The sequence below is a fragment of the Paroedura picta genome, chromosome 13 (genome assembly GCF_049243985.1).
Source record: "Paroedura picta isolate Pp20150507F chromosome 13, Ppicta_v3.0, whole genome shotgun sequence".
Taxonomy (NCBI): Eukaryota; Metazoa; Chordata; class Lepidosauria; order Squamata; family Gekkonidae; genus Paroedura; species Paroedura picta.
This window is the reverse complement of record NC_135381.1, coordinates 4,653,048-4,675,969: the sequence shown is the minus strand read 5'-3', so window position 1 is coordinate 4,675,969 and position 22,922 is coordinate 4,653,048. Positions and strand designations below refer to the sequence as shown.

Below are 22,922 nucleotides of genomic sequence, written 5' to 3'. Positions count from 1 at the left end.
CCACACCCAGCACAGCTGGAGAGGCACCTTTTGGCCACCGCTGCTGTAGAGTTTTCAAGGCAAGAGATGGACCAAGGTGATCTACCGTGGCCTGCCTCTGGGTAGCAACCTTGGATCTCCTTGGCGCTCTCCCATTCAGGCCAAGGCCCTGTCCCTTTCAGAGATGTTTATGGTGTGGAGATCGGTCAGTTAAGGAATGACATCCTGTTCAGCTGTAAAATGGCTGCCTCGGGAGGTGGAGCCAGGTACAAAATGGAGCAGGGACAGAGGAGAGCGACGAGGATGATCCAGGGCCTGGGGATGAAGCCCTGTGAGGAAAGGCTGAGGGACTTGGGAACGTTCAGCCTGGAGAAGAGGAGGCTGAGAGGGGACAGGAGGGCTTTCTTGAAGTATCTGAAAGGTTGTCGCTTGGAGAAGGGCAGGGAGCAGTTCATGTTGGCAGCAGAGGAGAAGAACCACAGGATGGCTTTAAACTACATGTAGAATGATGTAGAATGATATCAGGCTAGATATCAGGGGAGTAGTTCAGCCATAGAATCAGCTGCCTAAGGAGGTGGGGAGCTCCCCCTCACTGGCCGTCTTCAAGCAGCGGCTGGACAGATCCTTCTCCTGGATGCTTGAGGCTGATCCTGCATTGAGCAGGGGGTTGGACTAGATGGCCTGCATGACCCCTTCCCACTCTAGGATTCAATGGTTGCCCCAACTTCTCAACTGCTGCCAAAGCCGTGCTTTTAAAAATCTGCCCAGCCCAGCATTTCCAGTGGCCAATCAGAAGTCTTGTTGGGGGAAAGCCTCACTTGGCCCCACCCACTTTCTTAATAACTCTTTTCAGGCACAAGAGAAAAAAATGGTTGGGGGGCCGCTAAGCTAGATAGTTTGGGGATGGACACGGAACATTTCTGCCCCCGAGAGTGATATCTACAGCAGGGGTAGTCAACCTGTGGTCCTCCAGATGTCCATGGACTACAATTCCCATGAGACCCTGCCAGCATTTGCTGGCAGGGGCTCATGGGAATTGTAGTCCATGGACATCTGGAGGACCACAGGTTGACTACCCTAGTCTACAGAACCTAAAGCTGCAGCTTACATCTTGGCTCTAATAGAATTGGATTTACTCATTGGTTTTTCATTCCTAACTTTTCCCCTTCTCCTCCTTCCCAGGTAACATAAATGGGTGCCATCTAAATTACTACTTTTTCTTGTTGGCGGCGATCCAAGGAGCAACCCTTCTGCTTTTCCTTATTGTTTCCGTGAAATACGACCACCAAAGATCCAGGACTAACGGAGCCACTGCCGGCGGGCGGACCTGATACGATGTGCAGCGGAAATGCGGTTTATTTGGGTGGTTTACACAAAAAAAGAACCCCGTTGGCTTGCAAGGTTTTAAAAAAAAACATTCTTTCAGCGGGGCGCTGTCTTTAAACGTGCATGATACACCGAATTCTTGCCTCAACCCTCTTTCCTTCCCTTGTAAAAGTAGGTAAGTGCCTTATGGTTAGCGAGATATATCTAGGCCATGAACCCTGTGATATAGAGCAAAACCTCTTTTACCATTTGGGGTTTAAGGCGCGCTACCCTCATTCCAAGCTGTTTTCTCCCGTCGGTCAAAACTGAGAACGATCCGCCTTTGGAAATCAAGATGGTTACAACTTCCGATTGATTTTTTTTTTTCTTTTAAAAATTCTTTTAAAGAAGAACTGAAGGAAGCAGCTGTGAGCAGCGTTTGTGATTCCTTTTTAGTGTTTATCCACAGGTGCCCTCTCCCTCTTTATTTTTTTTCAAACTGAAGCAACTAAATAAGAGGGGACTGGAAATTTTTCTTGAACGATATGGAAATGCAGTGGACAAATAGGCAAAACAGGGTGAGACTTTTAATAGGCGGGGTCTTCAAACAGTGAAGGACGCTGCTTCAATTTTTACTTGTGACTTCCTGGCAGGACCTGTTCATCCAGCTGCTGCAGATCTCGGTGTGTTTTTAAATCATGTTGAGGTGGGAGACTGAGCTGGTATCAGTAGAGTGTTTTTTTTTTTTTTTTTGCCTTGTGCCTTGAGAATTTTCTTTTTTAAGGTAGGGTAGATATTTAGACTGTACAGGGGAAAAAAAAAACCTTATTTTATGCTGTGAAGGAACAAATCTTTTCTCTCCCGGTTGCGAGTTCCTTTTCGCCGGTTCAAAAACGAGAGGCCGATGGGGAGGAACGAAGCTGCCATCGAGACCTAATTTGGGGCGAAGCCGAAAGAATATGCTGGTGGACGAAGTCAGCTTGCCCCGGTGGAGTGTGTGATGATGGGTGGGGAGGCTGATCCGCCCCAAGTCAACAAGACGTCTACGAGTCCATCTTGACCAACAGGTCAAATTCTTGTGGCCTGCTCCTGCACAGCTCTCCAGTTAAATACGTTGTCTCACAGAGCAGGGGTAGTCAACCTGCGGTCCTCCAGATGTTCATGGACTACAATTCCCACGAGCCCCTGCCAGTGTTCGCTGGCAGGGGCTCGTGGGAATTGTAGTCCATGAACATCTGGAGGACCGCAGGTTGACTACCCCTGTCACAGAGGACTCAGCCCTTGTATGCATCCAGTGGACCTCCCGGCGAGATAAGACCTGCAATAACGGGTAGGTTTCTTAGGGGGTTTGCACATCGTCTTAAGAGCATACAAAAAAAATAAAATAAAATCAGTATCCTCAGCCAAAGCCCTTGAGTTTCCGTCGCCTTTATTTTCATTCTTTCCTCTATTATATTGACGAGTGTGATGGAGCGATAAATCAAAGCAGTATTTTGCACAGACGTGAGTCCACCAGCGACGACGACACCACTTCGGCTACTCCCGGATGGCTTTAAAGTTTTCTTTTGTGTCGGGAGCTGGATTTTTGGGAAGCATGTTTAAACGTTCACTAGGAAACGGGCCTTCCGATTTCCCCTAAACTTTTGTCACAACTGGTTTACAAAACTCCTGGGCCTTGAACCCGTGTTCCTCGTTCAATAAATCGATACTGTGGATATTCTGTCTGGCCTGGTTCGTTTTTTCTGTCTCCTCTTACTTCAGGACTCTAAGGTGTACTATGATGTTGTTCATGGTTCTGTTTTCAGGGCTCCAGAATTTGGGCAGGATGGGACCCTGACATCCTCACCTAAGTCTTTGCCTTTGATCCCTCTGAGAATTTCTCCTACCCTGTTTGAAAGCTGTCCCTACAGCTGTGCATTATAAACCCTCATTATGCCCTCCCTTCAAATTGTCTTTTTTTTAAAAACTGAAACACCCCTAGATTCTTTAGCCTATTTTCATGGGAATGACGCTCCGGCCTCTTGATCAACTGGGTTGCCCTTTTCAAACTCTACAGCCTGTTTTTGAAATGGGAGGGACAGGACAGAAAAGAAACTCTGTTTATCCCCAGCGTGTCTGAGCCACGGGTGTTTTTGTTCTTCCGCCCAAGTCTATCCGGTCCCAAGAACAACTGAGAGCCCAGTTTTTCCAATTAGGTCAAGTCAGGAATCCATCCAAAGAATTCACTGGTTTGCCTGTTAAATACTTGGTAGAATCTCAGTTTTGCCTCTGACAAAGGCCTCCACTGTGTGGTGCAAAAGAACATCGAACAAGTCCTCCTGGATCAGACCAGGGGTCCATCTAGTCCAGCATCCTGTCTCACACAGGGGCCAACCAGTTCCTCTGAAGGGCCAACAACAGGGCTCAGAGGCTGAGGCCTTCATAAGAACATCAGAAGACCCTGCTGGATCAGACCAGGGGTCCATCTAGTCCAGCCTCCTGTCTCACACAGTGGCCAGCCAGTTCCTCTGAAGGGCCAACAACAGGGCAGAGAGGCCAAGGCCTTCCCCTGACGTTGCCTCCTATTCAGCAGCTGGCTGAACATGGAGGTTCCTTTTATTCACCATGGCTAGTAGCCGGTGATAGACCAGCCCTCCATAAATCTCTCTCATCCACTTTTAAAACCCTTTATGCCTTCTGTAAAGATTCTAGTCAGCCCTAAAGATTCTAGTCAGCCCTTCTAGTCAGCCAATGCTCCTTTCTACGTTAAAGATCCTGGAATCTCGTCCCTGGCATCTGCAAATAAAAAAGCTCAGGTGCCAGGTGTCGGAATGCATAAAGCCCTTGTTTGTCCAAGTTAGAATCATAGAATCATAGAGTTGGAAGGGGCCATACAGGCCATAGAATCATAGAATCATAGAGTTGGAAGGGGCCATACAGGCCATCTAGTCCAACCCCCTGCTCAACGCAGAGTTCCTGCTACTTTAATGGGGCTGCTCGAATTATTTGAGGCTGTGTGGTTTTGATCAAAACGGAGCCCCCTCCCCGGACCTGTTTACTTCTTCTCTTTGCTCTCTGCCCGGATCAAGTGTGTTTTAACACAGGGGTAGTCAAACTGGGGCCCTCCAGATGTCCACTGACTACAATTCCCAGAAGCCCCTGCCAGCGAATGCTGGCAGGGGCTTCTGGGAATTGTAGTCCGTGGACATCTGGAGGGCCCCAGTTTGACTACCCCTGTTTTAACACCCTGGAGGGACGTCAGAACATGCAAACATTTGCATAAGTAATTTTAAAAAATATATAATTATTTGGAATGGCTTGGCTGAGCCTCCAAGTGTTAGTAATTAAGACCCGTTTATGCAGATGCATTTGGTGACTGTCATCAAAAAGGAAAGAGCGTGTTCGTTCAAAGGTTCCCCACGTTTTTCTGATTTCCTTTCCCCACTTTAAAGGGGGGGAGAAACTAATCAGTTTACTTTATGGGTAATTAAAGCAATACCTTGGCATGCCTCAATGAAGATTTTCAGTCAAGATGCCTCAGCAGCTAGCTCTAATGTAGCAGAAACCTCTCTTCCATTAAGGGCTGTTCGGAAGATCTGAACCTGGGCAGGTGTTTGCAAATTAAAAAGTTTTGCCCAGGATCTGTGCAAACCGTTTGGTGCCTCGTAAAACTCATCTTGTTCTGTGTGTCCTTTTCAAAGGCAAGTGGGGAGAGAACAGAGTTAAATTCTTCCCGAATACCAAAAACTAGCCTGTCACAGGTGAGTAGCATAGCGGTTTTTCCCTGATAGGCTACATTTCTTCACACGTGGGTTATTAAAGCAGGTCTCCCACTGGCAGTCCAAAAACACGCATTTCGACAAACGTATGTTTGCTATTTGAGATGAACCAATGTCCTTTTTGTCTTTGTTTTATATTTTTTTGTCATCTGTTCTGGGACCTATTACCGTTTTTTGCAATAATTGTTCATTGTATTTATAGTTTAGTAATATATTAATAATATTTTTTTTACTTTCCCCCCCTTCCCTGATCAGCTCAGAGCTGCTAACAACAACTTAAAAACAATCATATATGTATGATCACCAGACAGTTGGAGTTGGCTGAGCTTGGTGCTTTTTGTGGGGTGTACGAAGAGAAAGGGTCTCTTGGATGCAGTGGCCCTGGCCACAGGACTGGTTTATTTATGTGCTCCTGGCCGCACAGTGCCTCCCCCTACCATGGATCAGAGCCAAAGCCTCTTCCCCCCCCCTTTCCCTCTTTAAGGGTGACACCCCTTTCCACTGTGTGGGTCCCTCTGCCCCCAGGCTGGCTGCTGCCATCAAAATGTCCTCTACTGGGGCCCCGTGATTCCTTAAATGGGCTCTGGTGCTAGGGGCCCCTGGGCCTGAAGACCACCAACCTGTTGGTATTGGCAGAGTGTAAAGACCTTCAGGGGATGTATCCAGATGCGTTGGGTCTGTACTCTCGTCCTGGGTCTCTCTCAAAGTTATTGTTTGCTGGGTCAAAGAGATTCTTTCCAGTTGGTTTTGAACATCTCATTTTGGGTTTTGGTCCTGGGGGGTTGGTTCCCCCCCCCCCCGCGTTTCTTTTCAGATTATTTTTCCAGGATTCAGATGTTTTCATAAGACTGCTGTTTTGATTTCTCCTTTTACGGCTCAATGGAGGTTTTAATTGGGTTTTAACTGTCGATTATTGCTCTTTTTTATGGCTGTCGAATGAGGTTTGTAGCATCGTATCGGTTATTGGATGGGATGTCTTGCGGTTCAGAAGCTGCCCGGGGAGGATCCTTTGGCTGGGATGCTTGGGATAGAAATGCCGTTTGGACCGATTCAGGTGTTTTTCTAATTCTGCCAAGGAGATTTGGGGATTGGCAAGGCAAGGTGTACGGAAACCATCCCTCAACAACTTAAATTTGATAGCACAGAACTGAGAAGGAAGCAGATCCATAAACCCCAAACGCCAAACTGTAATAACTCCCATAGTTACCTTCCTTAGGTTTCTGGGATGTTTTTATGGCCCAGTTCGATAGAAATAGCACCGAATGTGGCCTGAACCACAGATTTCAGCTTGCCTTTGAAAGAAGAGAGCTTTCCTAGCTCTTAGGCTGATGGAGAAAAAGTACAGGAAGTTCACCTGGACCGGCCGGGGCCGGGCCTTTTCAGTCCTGCCCCCCCCCCCCCCCGGTGGAATGAGCTTCCAGAAGAGCTAAGGGCACCCTCAGAACTAGCACAGTTCCACAGGGTTACAGGATGGACCTCTTCCTCCAGGAATTTGGTTTAGGATGGGTTGGGGGAAACACCTTAAGCCCCTCCTCTAAAATGCTCCAGGTAACATCGTTGCCTAGAGCCAATGGTGGATTTGGGGGGGGGGGGTAGATCTGATGGTAATTTTATTACTGTTTAATACTGTTTTTAATATTGTATTTTTTCATGCGGTTAGCCGCCGTGAGCTGGCTAGGCCTAAAGCGGCGGCTTATAAATTCAACAAATAAATAAAAATGTGGCAAAGGTTGACCCATCGGATTGCCAAGAGTCAGACACGACTGGATGGCTAACCTCCTTGTCGACATCTCCACCCAATGAAGAATGGCTGGAGAGGCTGGGGACCTCTTTTCAGATTTGGAAAGATTACGGCGGGGGACACGGCAGGGGATTTGGACATTTCACTCGGGGTGGTGAGAATTGGCAAAAAGAAACGTTCCTTCCCCTTCCAAAATACTAGACCTGGGGGGCATTCAGTGAAGGTGGTGGGCTGTTGATTTAGAATGGACAAAATACTTGTCTACGCAGGGAGCAGCTAAAATGTGGAATCAGCTCCCAGAGGATGTAGTGGTGGGGTAGTTTGCTGTTTCCTGGCTCCGACTTCCTTTTTGATCTGCCATCCAAGTGCTAACCAGAACCAACACTGCTTAGTTACTGAAATCCCAAGAGGGTCGGCTGGCCTGAGCCATCCAGGCCAGACCGTGAAATAACTCCAGTGCCAGAAACAAGAAGTAACGTTACAACCCAGAGATTTGCAATTGGGAGTCTGCAGATCCCTGAGGGTCCACAGGAGCTCCAGAGAGGGTCCACTGCCTTCTCCCTTCTGCTTTAATAGAGTTGGCTACTAGCTAGGGAGCCACGGTTCCCCCTCCCAAGAGTGAGTGGGTTCTCCCGGGGTTTATACATGAGTTGTGATGTCACTTCCAGTGACATGGCAACAAAAGAACACACAGCGTGGAAAGCTCATACTGTGTAATCACACAGCGTAAAGTACAATAAAAATTAAGACGAACCTTTGTTGACTTGAGTATTGTTGACATTGTTGACTTTCTTGGATGCTTTAGGATGCTTAGGGCTGATCCTATGTAGAGCAGGGGGTTGGACTAGATGGCCTGTATGGCCCCTTCCAACTCTATGGTTCTATGATTCTATGATTCTAAGTATTTTTCTTTGTCAGCCAGGTCTTTCTTTTTCAAGATGAAATTGCTTGGAGTATATATTGAAAATTGTGTTTTGTTTTGTTTTGTTTTGGGGTGGGGACCTCCCTCAGTTCAAATCGAGCCATTCAATGCAAATGTCAAAATTAGCCGTAGCTTTTGGGAACGAGGAACACCATCACGCAGAGAGGGACGGTCGGCTTTTCAGCTGTCTTTTCTCTCTTCCTGCGTTTTGGCTTGCAATGAATTGCTGGATTTGAATTGGCAAAGGTTCCCCCGTCCCTGAAACATTTTCAATATGTTCTGCAAGCAATTTCATCTTAAAAAATAAGTACTCCATTGACAACGAGAAATACTTAGCTGGCAATTGTTTGTCGTACTTATTGTACTTTGCATGGTATAATTTCTCCTTTATATAAGTTTCCCGTGACGTGGCACTTGGGAGGGGGGCGTGGCAGGGAGGTGTGGTCAGCTGGAATCCGGGGCTCCGCAAAGCCCAAAAAAACATCCCAGGGGCTCCTCCACAGTCAAAAGGCTGGAAATGGCTGCGTATAACAAACTGAATGCAATCGGATTTTCTCTGGGAGTCAGGGTTTTCTTTCCCTCCAAAGAGGAGACGATATACAGCATAATGGGTGTCAGTCCTTGATAGTTTGATGGCCTAGAATTATGCTATCATGAAATTATACAGCTCAACCTTTTGAATCCCGGTAGAACGCCAGTGTTGACTTCATCAGATTTCCTGTACTGATCTTTAAAAGTAATCTTCAGTCATTGGGAAGGAGGCTACCCGCTGATAACCTCCGGCTTGAATTACTGCACAGAGACTCGGTAGGCGGTCGGAAATTACGACTTTGGGGGAAAGATCCAAGGAATTAGGCTGCTTTCGCCGGACGGACTTTGATCCAGTTTGGCAGGACTCGATTTATATGCCGTGTTACAACGAAATAGGGGGCTACACGCAGAGTACTTATCCCCTTGTCGCATAAACCATTTTTAAAAGCTACTTATCGCAAGATGTCGGCAGACGGTGACAAATTGCAGCCCCAACCAGCCCCAGAGCTCTTGAGGGAGGGACTTGGTGCTCCAAGCTAGAAGCTGAACTAACGAGAGACCCATAGCTAGAGTTGCCAACCTCCAGGTGGTGACGGGAGATCTCCTGGGATATCTAGTCTCCAGCTGTCAGAGATCAGTTTGTCTGGAGGAAATGGCCACTTTGGAAGAGGGTATCTATGGAATTACACCCAATGAAGTTTTTCCCCTCCCCAATCTCCACTCTGCTCAGGCTCCGACCTCAAAATCTCCACGTTTTCCACCCCACCCAAAACACTTGAAATGCTTCCACAACCTAATCTGTTGCCCTCAGAAGGATTTTGGAGAGGTAATCCATGGTGGTGGAGTGTTTGCAGACGGAAGAAGAGTGTAATAGAGGAAGGGTTGCCAAACTAGGTCTCCAGATGTTTATGGACTACAATGACCATGGGCCCCTGCCAGCAAGGTGCTCTCGGGCTCATGGTACTTGTAGTCCATGGACCTCTGGACAGACCTTTTAATAGGGTCGCCCCTCCAAAGCGACCATTTTATCCAGGAGGGCCGCCCTTTGTTGTCCGGAGGCTGTTATCCCAAGCGATCTCCAGTCCACAACAGGAAATTGGCAACTAGGATGTCGCGATATCACCAACTAGCTTTAACGGAGGAATAGATACACGGAAGAACAGGTCGATGAATAGTCACCACCCATTATGACTCAATGGAACCTCCATGGACAGAAGCTTTATCCCTCTGAATGCCTGCTCTGGGTGGGTAATAATAGGCTAATGTTTTGGCCCCCATAACCGGCTTGTAGGGTTTCTGAAGACCCCTGGCAGCAGCGTGCGAAACAATGGACTTGGCTTGATCCGGCATGGCTGCTCTTCCGTTCAGAGCCAGATCGCGGTGTGGGGGATCCATCCAACCGTTCTCGATCCCCAGGTAGGCTGTTGGCTTTGTCGAGCGCCAGCTCTGAATGCAACATTATAGCGCTGCGTTGGAACGCCAGCCAAAGGGGACATTAGCATTACCCTTGGCTCGTACGGCCGCAACTTCTCTCGTTCATTAGCTGTCGCGCCACGGAGAGACACTCAAACCGGCCTGCGCCGTAAAATGCAATTAGCAAAAAATAACTATTCGGAGCAACATTTTAAAAAGCTTTAAAATCACTTACATGGGCAATACAATTCCCTCCTTGAAATTGCAGTGTAGAACAAACAGAAGATTGCTCGCGCTAGCCCCGGAGAGAACCTCACGCCGTCTTTTATGAGCTCCGGCCGTTGAGAGGATTCAGGGCTTCATCCAAGAGGCCGTGTCTACCATCTGGAGTTGGACCAGGACACTTGTGGAGTTGGACCAGGACATCGATCAACCTGGGCATCGGACCTGGGTTTCCCTGGACCTAGTTCAACCCCCTAACCGGGACCTGGCAACCTTTTCCTGGTGCACACCATGTGCTTTTAGGAAGTAGGCAGGGCCCAGGTGAGTCTTTTTTTACCAACAAGCTTTCTGACTGGCGGCTGGAGATTTGATGGGCGGATATTTAAAGCCTTGCTTTGACTGCAGCTGCTATCACAGGCTGGCCATGGTAAGTAGTTGGATGGTAGGCCACCAAGGATGTCTAGAGTTGCTGCGCAAAGGCTCGTGATGGCCAACCACCTCTGTTCATCTCTTGTCCTGACCCAGATAGTTGTGTCTGGCCCTATCTCAGACGCTAAGCAGTGCTTGGTCAGTATTTGGATGGTAGACCACCAAGAATGTCTAGGGCAGGGGTAGTCAAACTGCGGCCCTCCAGATGTCCATGGACTACAATTCCCAGGAGCCCCTGCCAGCATTCGCTGGCAGGGGCTCCTGGGAATTGTAGTCCATGGACATCTGGAGGGCCGCAGTTTGACTACCCCTGGTCTAGGGTCTAGAGATGGCAAACCACCAGTGTTCATCTCTTGCCTCGTAGACTCTATGGGGCCTTTATAAATCGGCTGCAACTCGATGGCGCTTTCCGCCCCTGATGTATCTTAACAACAACGCCCTCCGACATCCGTCGAGAGTCCAAAGATGGGATATCCATTCCTCTGCTGCTAAGTATTTATGAAAGGTTAATCATTCCAGAAACGACACTGCGAGACTAGTAACGACTTCTGAATTCCAAGCTGTAAAATGTGATTATCTCCCATATTACAAAATTGCCCGGCATGGCAGAGTGGAAACAGTTGCAAGGCAGAATGCTTATGAATGGGAAGGAGGGGGGGGGGTGAATGACGGACACTCTGTGAAGCATAGCAATAACTTTCAATTGCTGCCTTCGTGCGCCAGCCTGAGCGTTTTTAATATCGGCCGAGCTCTGGAAACGTTTTCATACGGACTTTCCAGCGGAACGGGAAATTGAATCGCCCAAGGGGCACAGATTCGGTAAAGCGCGAGAGGGGCACGGAATTGTTCCGCAAGGAGAAGAGAACCAGTGGGAAATCTGGGTGGGAGTTTGGGAAGGGAAGGTTTGGGGAAGGCACGTGACCCCATAGGTTATAATGCTATTGAGGTCACCCTCCAAAGCAGCCGTTCTCTTCCAGGGAAACTGATCTCTGGGCTCCAGGATTCAGTCGTACTTCCAGGAGATTGCCCAACGCTAATTCTAGGGGAGATTGATCGTTTCCATCCCCAAAGCTTGGGAATTGGGGGGGGGGGGCAAATTAAATGATGCCGGCGTGCACGATATTAGTCGTGTTTAATTCACTTTTTCTTTGGGGAATCCCAGCACAGACTTTTGATTTCTTTTTTCTCAACGGGCAGATCGCACACAGTCTTAATTGTAAATTTCTGATTTCTCTCTCCGTTCCATCCCCTCGGCATTGCCGTGAAAATTTGCAGCCTATAGAATTAGAAGCAAGGGGTCTTTCCCCCCGCCCCCTCACCACTGCCTGGCCCAACACATTAACGCAGGTCCATTTGGTTGGCATCATTGTGACCTTTCCCTCAATGTCAAAAGGACCGGAGACCTGTGGGTCTGTTAGCAAATAGCAAACTGCTTGCGGGTGACTCGAGCGAAAGCCAAAAGACTGTGGCCCATGAGGGGAAAGGGGCAAAGGTACAGCTTGTGTTCTTATTTCGCTTTTTGCCTCAAACAAATGGGCAGCCGGCTTGGCTTACAATACACCAATTTGTGTGAAGTCTACAAGTAAAGGCATCAACCTCCAGGTGAGACATGGTTGTTATTTTGAAGTATTGGAAAGGTAGTCACTTGGAGGAGGGCAGGGAGCAGTTCCTGTGGGCAGCAGAGGAAAGGACCTGCAGAAACAGGTTTAAGCTACGTGTGCGGTAAAATAACAGGAAAATAATATTCACCATCCAAGTAGTTCAGCAATGGAATGGGCTGCCCAAGGAGGTGGCAGTCTTCAAGCAGGCGGTCTTCAAGCAGTGGCTGGGCAGATCCTTATCCTGGATGCTTTAGGCTGATCCTGCACTGAGCGGGGGGTTGGACTAGATGGCCTCTATAGACCCTTCCAAATTGAGGACGCTAGGATTCTAAAGACCTCTGCCTGAGACCCAGGAAGGCTACTGCCACTGAGTCTACAGTACTGGCCTCGATGGAACGGGGGTCTGCTTCGCTAGAAAAGCCACCCCATGCGTTCATGGGCTCATGACTCCTTGCAGGGTGGGGATTTCTAGAACGCAGCAAGCTTTGCACCCGCAGCCTGTTGTTCTCCCCACCAGCCCCCTTCCCGCTGCCCAACATGCCTCCGCTGCATCAATTAAAATCAAGATTTGCAGCAGTCGGTAATTTGTTCCCCATCGGTATTTGGAAACAAATGAGCAAATGCCTGATTACAAAGAGGGAAATAATGGTGCCCCTCGCCACGTCTTTAGAGTGCTTATGATAATTGGAAATTTTACAATCCTGGGAAGCCGCCGACCGACCGACGAGCTTTGGCCGGAAAAGTTTGCGCCGTTGCTGGAGAACAAAGCAGAAAGGATCATTTCAGTGAATGCGGAATCATTAGGAACATTTTCGGGGATGCCGGAGGGCCCTGGATGGGTGGCATTAAAAAGGCCTGGGAGCGAGGAACTTCCTGTAACAGAAGCCAAGCATTACGAATAATGTAGCTTTGTCAAAAATACGGTTTTACTAGTAGAGTTTGTACAACTGGGTTGAGCCCATGCAATTCCCTTGTTCAGAATCTGACCACTGGGTCCATCAACGACAGTGCTGGCTGCTGAGACTGGCATAGGGTCGCCAGCTCCAGGTGGGTATTCCTGGAGACTTTGGGGTTGGAGCTTGGGGTTTGGGGAGGGTAGGCACCTCAACCGTTTATAAGGCCGTAGAGGCCACCCTCCTTGCTCCAGGGAAGGAAGGACGGACCGGTTCAAGAGGGACGGCCTATAAATCTAATAAATAAAACCTTCCAAGGTTGTCTTTTGGGAACCCCACCCGCCTCTTGAGAATAAAGGTAAAGGTAAAGGTATCCCCTGTGCAAGCACCGAGTCATGTCTGACCCTTGGGGTGACGCCCTCCAGCGTTTTCATGGCAGACTCAATACGGGGTGGTTTGCCAGTGCCTTCCCCAGTCATTACCGTTTACCCCCCAGCAAGCAAGCTGGGTACTCATTTTACCGACCTTGGAAGGATGGAAGGCTGAGTCAACCTTGAGCCGGCTGCTGGGATTGAACTCCCAGCCTCATGGGCAGAGCTTTCAGGCGGCTGCCTTACCACTCTGCGCCACAAGAGGCTCTTGAGAATACCCAGCTGGAAACCAGGCCTTCTTGCTTGTGGCCCCCAAACTGGCATTCTCTTTTCTTCTACTGCTGCCTTCCACCCACAGGGGAAAGACTTGGTTTTATTTTGTTCGACGTTCTGTCAGCGGCCCCTGCTTCCTACCCGGTTTTTGATAGTTGTTTTAAATGTTTTTGAATGGGTATTTTCGCCTTGGTTTACATTGTATGTTTGGTTTCCAGTGCTTTTTTAAGCGTGTTTTAAGAACGCAGATTTTAAATGCTCCTTGCCCCGGCAGTCCTGATGAGGACAGAAAGAGAGGGCATGAATTTTCTAAATCAAGGCGAGGACGTGTTTGTTATCCACTCGCCGAAAAAGGGAGAAACTGAACTAAAGGGCGGAAGTTTACATATTGCTAATAAGCGCTAGGCAAATGTTGTTAAAAGTTATTAAAAAATATCTCGGCAACCAGGAAAAGCCCATTAGATGAGCAGCAGTTAATGTATTCTTTATGAAAGAAGTTATAAAAACTGCTTTTGTGAGTTTGGGATTTGCTATCATAATATTAGTAAATATATATAAATGTATATATATCTACAAATGGCATTTAAAATGTTTGTTCTGAATCACATCACTATTTTGAGTGTCCTCGTTCTTGAACAGTCTGGAAGAAAGCCAGGATGTTGTCCGACGAACCAACCCAAAAAAACCAGGACTGCTGATGAAGAGGCGTTTAAAAAAACAGTTACCACCTTTCGATTGACCGTACAGTTATTGGAAATTAACTCCCACCCCATTGGGCTGTCAGGAAACCCCAGGGTTTCACGAAAACCCCGGCAGAGAGAAACCTGGCCTAAAATTTCCAGCTGCTGCCTGCACTGAAGACCCCCAGTGAGGGGGGAGCTCACCACCTCCCCAGGCAGCCCTTTCTGCGGCTGAACCACCCTGCCTATAAAAGAATAATTTCCTAATATCCTGTCGCTATCTTTCTGCCAGTAATTTCAACGCCATTATAGCGATTCCCATCCTCGGCTGCCAACAGGAACTGCTCCCTGCCCTCCTGTAAATGACAGCCTTTCACACACTTCAAGAGTGCAGTCCTGTTACCTCGCCATCCCCCCTTCTCTAGGCGGAACATTCCCGAGTCTGTCGGACTTGTTCTCCAGGCCCTGGATCGTCTTTGTCCGAGATCTGAGAAACTCTTTCTGCATTGCTTCCTCTGAACAGTTTTTTTTTGGGGGGGAGGGGGGGTTACAAAGAAATGTGACCTGAAAAATCAGCATCGCTGATTTATAGACTTCTCTGGCCTTCAGCGAGGCCGATGGCAGCATGGCGCTTTGGAGATTTGCTCCGAGGTCAGAAGAGCAGAACATAAGAGGTCACAGGCAGCCTCCCAGTCTTTTAGAAGCCTTCCCTAAGATCAGGCACAGCTGAAAGGTTATTCGTCCGGGGAGAAGCTGATCTGTAATTGAATTTGTCTTACATCCCTCGGAACGGGTGAATGTGATGCGGCTGAGGCAAAAATGCGTGCCGGTCTTTGACGGAACAGTATAAATCTCGGGGTTGTTGCAAGCTTTGAGGTGAGAGCCCCAGCTTTTGCCGTCCGTGGAACCCGCAGGAGTCTTCTCCAGCACCAAAGGAATCGATTCTTCTTTTGCCTGATGTTTTTCATTATCCAGCTTCCGCAACCAACCAGTGGCTATTGGAAATACGATAGATCTAATTGATCTGCATTTGGAAGTCAGGCTTATGTCCTTGCTTGGCCATGTTCGGTTCAAGCTCAACATTGCTGAGTTACCCGGAGCAACATGGTGTATTGTTTCCATGCCGCAATGGCCACTCACCACAATTTGGGATCCAAGAAAAATAAATTCTTGAACGTATTCGAACTCATCACCGTCCATTGTTATTGGGACAGGTCTGTTTTTTGCAGTGGTCGTTTTTGTGGCTGTTTAGATGCTGCCAAATACGTATATGCGCTAGATTCTAATTCCGTGGCGCCTCATTGACCGACATGATTTTCAGGGTATAAACTTTCAGCGGTCAAATGTCCCTTTTTCAGAATGCTTGCCCCCTTCCTCCCACCCTTAAAATGTGGTTGATGTATAAGGTATGACCTGGATTCAAATCTTGTTCTCTACCTAAGACTAACATTCTAAGATGTGCAGTGTGCTTACTTCGGGTGACCCTAGCAGGGGGCTTTCAAGGCAGGAAAGCAGCAGAGGTGGTTGGCCATTGCGGGGAGAGGAAGGGAAGGTGATTGTGAGCCACTTTGAGGCTCTTTCAGGTAGAGAAAAGTGGCAGAGAAGAACCAACTCTTCTTCTTCTTCAGTAATCTCAGGGCTTTCTCAGCCTCCCCTCCCTCACAGGGTCTCTGTTGTGGGGAGAGGAAGGGAAGGCGAATGGAAGCCGCTTTGAGACTCCTTCAGGTAGAGAAAAGCAGCATATAAGAACCAACTCTTCTTCTTCTTCAGTAATGTCAGGGCTCTCTCAGCCTCCCCTCCCTCACAGGGTCTCTGTTGTGGGGAGAGGAAGGGAAGGCGAATGGAAGCCACTTTGAGCCTCCTTCAGGTAGAGAAAAGCAGCATATAAGAACCAACTCTTCTTCTTCTGGGGATCCCCTACTGTTTCAACTGACCTCTGGATGACCACTAGTGGTTCCTCAGGAGAAAATGGCTGCTTTGAAAGGTGGGCTGATGTCCTGTCCCTCTCGCCAAGCAGCCCTCTCCCCAGGCTCAGGTGCACCAAAAAATCTCCAGGTATTTCTCAACCCGGTGGTGGCAACCTGACAGGATCCAACCCCTTTCCCCGTGCTGCCAATTAAGAACCCGGTTTCCTTTTCTCGTTTGAAATCCCCTTTTCTTCTCGGCCAGAAGCTTTTGCGGTTGATCAAACTGGGTGTGATGCGGCTCGGCTTCTCGGTATTGATCCGAAGGAATCGGTGGGATGAAAGAGAAAAGGAAATTCTCGGGGGGCTGGGAGAATGTCACATAATCCTCCCCCCCCCACCAACCCCAAGCCGTATCAAAGAGAAATAACTGCTGGGGGCTAAACAGGTCGATCGTACCAGGGGAGTGAGAAAAACAGGTTAAACCATCTATTCCTCCTGCGGGAACGCCGTAGCCGGTTTCCTGTGCGAAACGGGTCAGTAAAGAAATCCCAGGAGGGATTAAGGTGTGTGTGGGGGGGTCACTGTAAAGTTAACTCGAATCACCCACTGCAGTTTTATTTCTTGCTTGTTTTTTTAAATCAACGTTGAGGTCTCTTTTAAAAATTAAAATATTGATATCTCACACTCCGGCACAAGGGGGATCCAATCAGTCCAGTTTGCACCAAAAAGAAGGTCATTTTACAGCTGATTTTTTTCAAACAGCCTTCTAAGACAGATCCATGCAAAGGATCTGGTATTCGGCTTGGAAGCAAGTAGGGGGAAGGAAAGAAGAGTTGGTTTTTATACCCTGCTTTTCACTACCTGAATACATTCCAAAATGCCTTCCCTTTCTCTCCCTACAACAGGAACCCTGGGAGGTAGGTGAGGTGGAGAGAGCTCTGAGAGAACTGCACTGCAAGAACAGCTCTAACATGACTGTGACTAGCCCAGATTAAAGCCTGCTGTTCTGGACCACTACACCCAGCTGGCTCCCTACCACTATATACACAACTCAAGCCCTTTACAGTTCTCTCGCAGAGCAGTTCTCTTGATTTAAAGCACCAGGGCAGTTTCTGTATGTAAATTGTCTCCTGTTTTTCATTTCTCCTCTGAATCTGAGAGTAGTTAGGCAGCAAACATGATCTAGTGGTTAAAGAGCAGCAGAGTGGACTCTGGAGAAATGGGTTTGATTCCCCACTCCCCCACATGCAGCCAGCTGGGCAACCTTGGGCTAGTCACAGCTCTCTGTTAGTCTTACACAGCAGTTCTCTCAGAGCTCACTCAGCTCCTCCTACCTCTGAGGGTGATTGCTGTAGGGAGAGGAAGGGAAAGGAGTTTGTTAGCTGCTGTGAGACTCCTTTGGGTAAGGAAAAGCAGAGTATAAAAAATAAATAGCTCTTCCTCCTCCTCCTCCTCCTCCCTTGATTCAGGACTTTCAACCGCCAGATTCTGAACAGGTGAAAGCCAAAATGAAGAATAAGGTTGACTCTGGCATTGCAAAATAATAAAGCTTCTTTTTATTCAGTCTCATCATTTACAACGAGAGGGCCCAATAATAGTATTTTAGACAGGCCCTCCACAACAATAAGAGCTGTGGGCCAAGGTATATTATAAGGTATAAACCACGGAGGAAGAAATAGGCAGAAAACGGGATATTGTAAACCTGGGGCCTGTTTCGGCTTTACCAGCTGAATTAAATGAAAATTATGAGACAATAAAAAGAAGATTTGTTATTCTGCAACGCCAACGTCGATCTCATTCTTCATGCCTGTAAATGCAATCTAAACATCCGTTCTTTCCGCCTTTCCTCCCCCCCCCCCCAGTTTTCCGAAGGTGAGAGGAGGCGTCCCTCCTGTCCATTTAGCCCACAATGTTTTCGATGTAATTAGCCACCTAATTGCCAGCACCGATGCGGGCGGCTTGTGTTAATTACAGCCGGGCGCCTTTCGACCTCGGTCCCTTTCAGCGGCTGACATTGTGTCCTTGTGCTCCCACCCAGAAAATTAGCCGGGGGTGGATTCGATTCCAGGCCTCCTGCTGAGAATGTTTCCATCAACACCAACAGCTGGAGCGGACAGGGAGCATGACCCACACTCACCCCTCCCTGCAACCCATTCCTGCCTGGGCCCATTATGCCCACGTTGGATCATGCGCCTCCAATGCACTTTAGAAGTTGGTTCTCCAGTTCCGCACTGTAAAATCCAGTAGCAAAAGCGCATTGAAAGTGCATTATCCACATTTGCGTAATGCAGAGCTGTTGAAGATGGATACTATCTAGACCTGAACATCTTGGGAGGAATCTGTAGCTGGAAGGTACCAGTCCAGACCAAATGAGGGGAAACTCAAAATTTGAAAAACACGATTATTATTTTTTTGGCTAAGTCCTTAGTTCTAGCCCATGCAAAAGTGACATGGCAGGGAGAAAGAGGAAACCTCCTTTTCTCCCCAGTATATTGGATTCAAGTGGCTGGGAAGTTCCAGGATATCTGGTTGTTTGCCTGCCCTTTGAAATGCTACGGCCCAAGGGCAAACTCATTCATCACAGCCGGCTGAGCGTGTGTTTCAGCTCTTGCTCACGCCCACCGGTGTTTTGTTATTTATGTTAGCTGCAACAGCTATTTTCTTTCTGGGTGCATCTTGTGGGCGGAGGCCTGTTGGCAGCTATGCCAAGGGCTACAAATCCTGTGCTTGGGGTTTATGACCACGAGGGGATGCTTTGAGAGCTGAGTCTCTTTCCAGATATTTGAGATGGCTTTCCTGAATATTCAGGCTCAGGTAGGTAGCTGGATAGGACTGAAGCAACAGAATAGAGTTGGAGGCCAGTGGCACCTTGAAGACCACGGAAATTGTATTCAAGGGAGAAGCTTTCCTTTATGGGCACACTTCTTCAGGGCCGCCTTGACGGCGAACTAAATTTTATTCAAAGTCTAAGCCCCCATGTGTGTGCACATTTCTTCAGCTACAGTGAAGCGTGTACACCCCCTATGATTCTCAGAAACTTTAGTAACCAACTGGACATGTTATGCTTAATCGACATGCCTAGGCAGTGAAGAAACAACATAATCTAACGCAGGGGTTGGCCAAACTGCGGCTCTCTGGATGTCAGTGGACTACAATTCCCATGAGCCCCTGCCAGCTGGCAGGGGCACATGGGAATTGTAGTCCACATACATCTAGAAAGCCACAGTTTGATCCTCCTTGATCTAATGAAAGATACTGTTTCCAGGGTCACATCTTGGTTCCTGAACAGCACAAGAGAGCCACGGAAAGGGAAGGGGCGGCTTTTTCAGAGGTTTTGGGGGTTCCAGTTCCTGGGCAGGGAAACTGTTGTACTGTCATCTCCCTGAGCCCTAAGGATTCCCCTCTCGGTCCCATCTTGCTTCAGTGTGCTGGATGTTCTGGCACAATAAAGGGCTGAGAAGCATCGCTATGCGTCTTGACAATCTGACGGACCTCAAAAAAAAGAAAGAAAACGAACTGAATAAGGACCCTCCTGGAGATCGTCACAGACCCAGAATCCATCTCAAGAGAAGTCCATCTGGATTGAACATCAAAGACCCGCCGTTCAGAGCGCTGCGCTGGACAGTGGCCCAGGACAGCTCGTCGGAGCATCGCGAGCCGCAGAGCGATGCCAAGTGATGTTTCGTCTTTCCAAAAATCCCAGCAGCAGTTCCTTTTGACGGACAGCCTTGAGCACGTGGATCCAAGACCTTGGCTGTTCCCCCCCACCCCACCCCGGCCCATCCCCCCCCACCCCCACCCCGGGCCTGGGAACGGATTGTTCTCCATTGAATAAAAAATCCAGTGGCTTCAGAGCTCAGGGCAGGTAGAATCCTGCAAGCTCCTGCTCAAAACTGTCATGATTAATGATGGCCAGCTTGGCTTTTATTTATTTTTAGCCCCATAGAAATCCGAGTTCTCACTCCTTCTGTCTCTCCCGCCTTCAATCCATCTGATGCGCAATTTTAGACTGGCTCAGTCCAATTTATCTGGGGCACGGCTCAGGAACAATGGCCAGCCCTGCGGGTTGCCATAGCAACCCCCTCCTCTACGGGCCATCGAAGGCCACCCCTCCGACCCCTCCGGGTTTTCAAGGCAAGGGGTGTTTAGAGGTGGATTGCCATTGCATGCCTCTGCATAAGCACATCAGGAGAGCTCTGCTAGACCGGACCAGTGGCCCATCTAATCCGGCGTCCTGTCTCACCAGTTCCTCAGGGAGTCCAGCGACAGGGCATAGAGGCCAAGGCCTTCCCCTGGAGCTGGTTCCTGGCACTGGGATTCTGAGGTTGACTGCCTCTGAACCTAGAGGCTCCCTTTCATCACCATGGCTATTGATTTATTGATTGCACGGCATGTGTGTTACGTAGCCGGGAAATGGATGGTTGGGTGTGGTCGGCCCTTTCACACCTCTGTGTCATGACCCCTCGGGTTCCTTGGAGGAACTACCACCTAAACTCTTCATGGTCTCCCATCCAAATACTAGCCCTGCTTAGCTTCCGAGATTTGATGGCATCGAGCTTGCCTGGGATATCCACGTCAGGGCTAGGATCCACTGATGGGCCCCTCCTGCATGAATCTGTCTAGTCCCCCATTAAAGCTATGCATGCCTGCGCCAGAGAGCCCCATGTTGCTGGGTTGTTGGTTTCTGTGCTGGTATTTCTCGTCCATTTTAATGGGTTTTTAATGAGAGTTTTAATTGGACACTTGTAACCTGCCATAAGCCTGCTTGGGAGTGGCAGGCAACAAATATAATAATTAATAATAATATAATAATAATAATAGTCCAACCCCCTTTCCAAAGCAGGACACTTACAACTCCCTGCCCACCCAGAGGGACCCCAATTTCATGCCCAAGTGATCCCCCCACCAAAAACCTCCAGAATCATAGAATCATAGAGTTGGAAGGGGCCATACAGGCCCTCTAGTCCAACCCCCTGCTCAACGCAGGATCAGCCCGGAGCATCCTAAAGCATCCAAGAAAAGTGTGTATCCAACCTTTGCTTGAAGACTGCCAGTGAGGGGGAGCTCACCACCTCCTTAGGCAGCCTATTCCACTGCTGAACTACTCTGACTGTGAAAAACTTTTTCCTGATATCTAGCCTATATCGTTGTACTTGAAGTTTAAACCCATTACTGTGTGTCCTCTCCTCTGCAGCCAACAGAAACAGCATCCTGCCCTCCTCCAAGTGACAACCTTTCAAATACTTAAATCCAGCCGGACCAGGAGGAAACTCACAACACGAAGCAAGTATTTGCTGGAGTGGAGCCTGCTTCTCTTTTGAGATGGGATGTGATTGGGCCAGACTGGGCTATCCCGGTCACATCCTCTGACCCGTCGTGCCTTGCAGCTATCGATCCCCTTGCCAGAAATATTGCGGAGGAGCTCCACGGAAGGCGCGTCAATCCATTCATGGGCAGAAAGGCGGTGGAGGAAGAAGCAGCGGGCCAGGTTCCTCGCAGGGGAGCCCTTGGACGTCTTCACCCAACGCTGAGACACGGACGAGCACCACAGACCTTGAGAACATGCCGCTGGTTCAGCCTTGCCAAGGGCCCGCGAGAGAGCCCGGCTGTCCGTCACCACGACAGCGGGCTGGATGATGAATGGCCCCACGGAGTCGCTCATGGCAGAAACAAGGTTCTCTGGACTTCTCTTGTGCGGATGATGACAGCGACGAGGAGCTTGATGGATGGCCACACAGGTGAGAACCCCGCTGGTCGGGTCGGCTCTGACAAGTTTCCCGCCAGCCAAGCCAAGGCCTTTGGTATGCCCTGGGAGCGGTTAAGAGAGAATTTTCAAACCGAAAAGCCTTCCCGTTTATGTCTTCCTGGGATGAATCATGAGATTTAAAAGAAGAGAAGAAAAGTGACACCCGCTTCTGTTTCCCTCGCCCTGACAGTTTCCTGTAAAAGGGATGCCGTTCTTGAGGTTATTCGTCTGCCGAGAAACCACCATTGTATGTGTAAACGACGCATAAATTGCGTCGGAGAGCCGAGCAACAGGCAGCCGTGACCGAAACGCGTCTACAGTGCCAGGAGCGAGGAGCAGAGAACCGAAACCACCACTGAGGAGAGAAAAGAGGTAGGTAAGAGAGAAATAAAACAAAGAGCACTCATTCTGCTGTTTGCTGATCTGTGGGGTCTCTAGGAGGTTCGGAACAAGGAGGTGCTCAACATTCACGTGAGGGATGTGGGTATCAGGGGAATCTGGGGGGCTCATGGTTTATTTTACCCCACTTCTTGCCATGCTCTGTGGCTTACCCCCCCCGAAAAAACACACACCATCAAACAGTAATTAACCCTGATATTAACAATTAATTTACAAGAAAACCCCAACTTAACTGCAGATCACACTTTTATCCAGGCCCTTTTGGGCAGGATCCTTGCTGGATCAGCCTTCCATCTCTCACAGGGGCTACCCAGTTTCCCTGGAGGGCAAACAACAGGGCAGAGAGGCCGAGGCCTTCATGAGAACATCAGAAGAGCCCTGCTGGATCAGACCAGGGGTCCATCATGTCCCAGAGGGCTGCTTTGGAGGATGGAGTCCATAGTATTCTCCAACACCGAGGTCCCTTCCTACCCCAAATCTCGTCCATTCACAGCTCCGCCCTCAAAGTCTCCACGTATTTCCCAAGCGAGAGCTGGCCCCCCACCACGTGGTCGCAAATCCTCTGCATGTACAGTCTATAGTTCCCAGGTGGGACCTGGGCATCCCCTGGAATTACAGGTCTTTTCCAGATTAAAGAGCTCCATTCCCCTCCAGATGGAGGGTGGACCCCATAGCAGTATACTCCATCAAGGTCCCTCCCTGCCCCAAATCCCGCTCATTCTCATCTCTGCCCCCAAAATCTCCAGGTATTT

The 22,922-nt window shown here is 48.8% G+C and overlaps 2 protein-coding genes across 2 annotated transcripts in view; one reads left to right on the top strand and one right to left on the bottom strand.

Annotated features, from left to right (window-relative positions):
- SLC15A4 (solute carrier family 15 member 4) overlaps positions 1-2,999 on the top strand; it is a 31,774-nt gene extending 28,775 nt beyond the window's left edge. Inside the window, exons 8-9 of the mRNA XM_077307605.1 lie at positions 1,162-2,397; positions 2,534-2,999. Of these exons, the coding sequence (XP_077163720.1) occupies positions 1,162-1,310 (149 nt within the window). The 3' untranslated portion in view covers positions 1,311-2,397; positions 2,534-2,999. The remainder of the gene's footprint in view (positions 1-1,161; positions 2,398-2,533) is intronic.
- The window catches only part of LOC143823215 (uncharacterized), a 575,613-nt gene that overhangs the window by 271,296 nt on the left and 281,395 nt on the right, over positions 1-22,922 (bottom strand). The gene's annotated exons all lie outside the window — the stretch shown is intronic.